The sequence below is a fragment of the Talpa occidentalis genome, unplaced genomic scaffold (genome assembly GCF_014898055.3).
Source record: "Talpa occidentalis isolate TD23 unplaced genomic scaffold, MPIMG_talOcc4v2.1 talOcc4.7, whole genome shotgun sequence".
Classification (NCBI taxonomy): Eukaryota; Metazoa; Chordata; class Mammalia; order Eulipotyphla; family Talpidae; genus Talpa; species Talpa occidentalis.
The window spans coordinates 20,678,244-20,682,711 of NW_023605083.1; the positions used below are offsets into that span (position 1 = coordinate 20,678,244).

Consider the following 4,468-nt stretch of genomic DNA (forward strand, 5'->3'; position numbering starts at 1 on the left):
ATAGATACTGTGTAGAGAGTAATGGAATGTGAATGTGAGCAATATGCCTAGCCCAGAACCCAACCACAGTACATGCATACCTAATATTTAGAATTAACTTTAAATTAAAAAAAAATTAAGTGTGTGTATGTATAGACAGACAGACATTTAATATTCAAGGAGCAGAAATGATTATTTACAATTTTACAGAGAGCTATAGAATAAGGAAAAGGCTTATCACACAGCAAATCATTGGTAAGTCAATATCAGAAATAGCCTCAAGGGAAGCCATATCCAAAGATAGCCAGCATAGTCACCTTCAGTTTTTGTTAACTCAGAATAAAAAGCCTCTCCAGTGAATTCCTCAGTGTAGTGATGACTCACAAGCACTCTGGTGAAGCAGAGGACATTTTTCAGAGTTCTAGTCCATGTGCTTGCTTCCAACCCACCAACAGATGGGATCTGGCTTACAAAGTCTGACCATGAATTAAAATCAAACACTGTGTATATGAAGAGTTTGCTTCTGTTTTTCTACCTCTAGTCTTAGGCCTGACCATACTGCTCTTCTCAGTTCTCACTTCCAGCACTGGCTACAAGAAACCAGCCCTTGCTCTAAAATGTACTCCCGAGTGAGTCTGCATTATGTTTTTTGAGATATTCATTAGGTTATCCTCTATGCTACAGATTGTACTTGGCAAATCTCAAATGGTACCTGGAATAAAGAAAGCCTGTTGAGCAGAGTAAAAAGAATTTTATATTTTGAGTCATCCTGAAAATGATTCAAATCTGGTCCCAGTTCCTTACTAATTGTACTATATTACATAAATTATATAAATTATTTCAATGCCAGTTTCTTTTTTTTTTTTTTTTCTCATGAGCAGTTGGGTTTATTTCAATAGTAAGTTTGAAACTCTTGCCTTATGCAAGGGCACTACAGTAACGATATGAGGAGTAGACAATTTCCTACACTGTCCAATATATATAAAAGTTCCTTTTGCACTTTGTCAACACTGATCAACAAGCAGATTCAGTCCACATTGCTTTGATCATCTACTGGGTTAACCCGAGCTGCTTCTTCAGAGACTCTGGCATCTCAGGTGGAGGAGGGCGAGGCAGCCTGAAGTAGACCTTCACAGAGTCGTAAATGAACCACTGCAGGGCAGTCAGGGTGCCGATCATGATGATGCGGGCAAAGAGTCCTTTCCAAACACCTCTAAATCCAAGTCTCTGGAGGACCTGAGAAGCAGTGCTACCTTTTTCTTTATTCAACACAGATACCACGGAATCAGCAGGGTGAGAAGCAATTGCACAGAAGACTCCAGCTATGTAACCAGCCACAAATGTTACAACCAGCTGTTCTCCCTTCGAACATTCACTTCTGGGCTTGGGGACCACAAACTTGTACAATGCCTCAACAGTACGTTCAAAGCAGGCAAACTTCATCATGGTGTATGGGATCTGTCTCATCCAGAGAGGGGCAACCCCCTTATAGAATGCATTTAAACCTTCTTCCCTATACATTTTGGGAACTGCATCCCTCAAAGTGTTGGCATAACCTGGTTGGGTTTGAATCCTAACTTTAGCAGCTTTCATGGGAGCCAGAGCAATGTCAGCAAAGAATTCAGCACTGGCAGAGGAAGCCAAATACAGGGATGTGCGCCAGAGATAGGTGTTCTCCTCTCCAAGTAGGTTGCTATACAAGACTTTGAAGACTTCATAAAAACCAAATTTGCAGAGCCCCTGCATAGAGTAGCCAATGAAAGTCGGAGCCCATCCTTTAGCCAAACCACGAACACCATCCTCTTTAAGTGTAACTGAGAATACATTAAATATGCCTTTGTACTTCTGGGGATCCACCTGCATACGGCATTTCACTAAATCCAGGGGGACGACCGCAGTGTGTGTCAGACCACAACTTAAGACCCCTCCAAAGCCACACAGTGCATAAAACTTCATGGAGCCATATTCACAACTGTATTCTTCCACCGCGGCGGCCGCCAGGGTGCGGGAGCGGCGGGGCTGGCTGGGAAGCGCGTCCGGGCCGGGGCTGCGCGAGCCCGCGAGGCCGTCCTGCACCAGCTGCAAGTGGGGCGCGTTGAAGGGGTTCGCCCGCGCCAGGTGCGCCACGGATGAGAACATCCTCTCCCTAAGATGGCGAAATCACAACCTCTCCCGGGGAAGGCTGCGGCTCACAGAGAGAGTTTCTTAGTCCATAAAATAGGAACAAAGCTATCTTCTTTACAGAGTTGTTTTGAGCATTAAAAGTAGAAATGAAAAATGGCTATCACATAGTAGAAATTTAACAATTTGTTATTATAACAGGTACCTAATCAATATTACCTGAATAGAAAGAACATGAACTGTTAGGATAGTCCTCTAAATTTGCCTATTTAAAAAATAGACCCTCTTTTTCTTTCCATTTAAGAATGACTTTTTCCCATGTATAATTATAAAATGGATGGAGGGATTTTTGTTCATTTGAAGTACAAGTAGAACACTTATTTATAAAAATCCTGTTAAATAAGCGACCCAACACACTTTTTTCCTTTCATTCATATGTGTGTGTGTGTGTGTGTGTGCGTGTGTGTGTGGTAAGTATAATGTTATTTATATTTTAAACATATAATATAGTTTATAATATACCCAAATGCTCACTATATGGGAAAAGAGGTATAAGAAAACCACCTTACTATCTCTTGCAAGAGACTGCTTTAATATCCATGTGCAGAGGACGGACAGCAGGAGGCGAGCCAAACAGCCACCATATGGTCAGCTGGAAGAGGAAAAACCTCCAGGTAGGAGGGCCAAACAGTTCCAAGGACATGGCAAAGTAAAATTTCCAAGCTCATGGCAGAAAATAACCTGGGGTACTTAGGGCAAGGCAGTGATGAGGCCCAAGTCTCTGCAAGATCAAGTCTCTAGACCATGAAAAGACATTCTGATTCATTTTTGTTACTACTCCTATTTTTAAGCAAAGTAGTTACTATTATTATTATTTTTAAACAAAATAGGGTTTCACCATGGGTGGGGCAAAGAATTTTGAAAGGCAACAAAATATTAGAGGCCACACCAGCTGTGGTTTAAAACTGGGGCAATGTTATTATCTACAACACACAGATCACCTTGGATTACCTTGACACCTAGCCTAGGCTGAGGTCCTCTCTCAGGAACCTTTTCTTTTCTCTAAATAAAGTGTACAAGATTTCTCCCCACCTTACTAGGCATTTCCATATTTCTTGACTCATGGCCCAACTATCACCAAAATATGCTCCAAGAATTAAGTGCAAATCAAAGATTGAAGCAGCAAAATAAAATCCATGTTATTGATCCACATATGCTAGCTGATTCTTTTTAATTTTCACCAAAACAAAAACAATCCCATCCACAAAATATCATTACCAGTGAATTTACAAGTAGTTTGGGGATTTAAATTAGGAACTATAAACATTTAAAGTTAAATATTACACATCTATATTTTAAAACATCTTTTAGTCACTCTTACTAAGTGAGCCTTCAATCTCCTTTCATGTTTCTCTGTCCTTGCTCCTCCCGAGTTCTCTCCTCCCTGTCCCAGTTCTAATCAGCAATCCATTTATCTCCCATAAAATTCCCTTCCACCCAATATCTAAAATTTAGTAATTACAATCTCTACATTACTCTGTTAATCTCAACAACTACTTCCTGGAGCTGGTGTCTCCATAATATTTTTACTTTCTTGGTTAATAAATTTATACCTTGTTAATGATACTTTATATTAAGCCCTCCATGTTCCTATAACTGGTATGGATTCTTTCTCCTAATTGGGGCCAATAGATAAAGGAGATAACCTTGCTGAGCACCTACTATGTGCCTGTATTTTCATTTATTATCTCAGATAAGTGAGAGATTATATAAGAGTATCAGATAAATTTAGCAGCAAAGAAATGGTGCTTTCCTTGTCTTTACCCACAGCCCACAGAAGACACAAGTCTGAAAGGATAGTTGCTACCATGATTCATTCAACCCTAATAAGAACTCTGTCTGCAGAGGATTTCTAATCAATACTATGGAAAATAATGGCACCAGCTACTGCATCCTGGACCAGTGTGGGCTGACAGAAATTTCTGCAATGTAGAAGTGTCTAATTTGTACTGTCCAATAATGAGAGCCACTGGACTTACATATGGCAATGGAGAATTTGAAATGAAATTACTTTGACTGAGTAATTGGATTTTTAATTAATTAATTTTAATTAAAACACTCATATGTAGCCAGTGATGTATCATTGGTCAGCAGAGTGAAATTTTTCATGGGAGCAACAAACTTGGGTTTAGTAGAAGAAGCACCTCTTGGTCTTCTGGCTGTACAATTTCATAGTCAACAAGATTGTTAGATTTTGTGCCTAGGTGACTTGTCAATGAGCTTTCATGTATGAAAAGACTGTCAGAAACAGATCATTCATGCTGGGGCTCACCTCCACAGGTGCCAGGGAGCATCTTGCCTTGGGAAA

At 40.1% G+C, this 4,468-nt stretch overlaps 1 protein-coding gene across 1 annotated transcript; it reads right to left on the reverse strand.

The window, feature by feature from the left end:
• Window positions 1–959: 959 nt before the first annotated feature.
• Window positions 960–2,170, reverse strand: LOC119231110 (phosphate carrier protein, mitochondrial-like). Its single transcript, XM_037492763.2, has one exon. The coding sequence runs from the start codon at window positions 2,116–2,118 to the stop codon at window positions 1,030–1,032; it is 1,089 nt and encodes a 362-aa protein (XP_037348660.1). The 5' UTR covers window positions 2,119–2,170; the 3' UTR covers window positions 960–1,029.
• Between the last annotated feature and the right edge of the window lie 2,298 nt (window positions 2,171–4,468).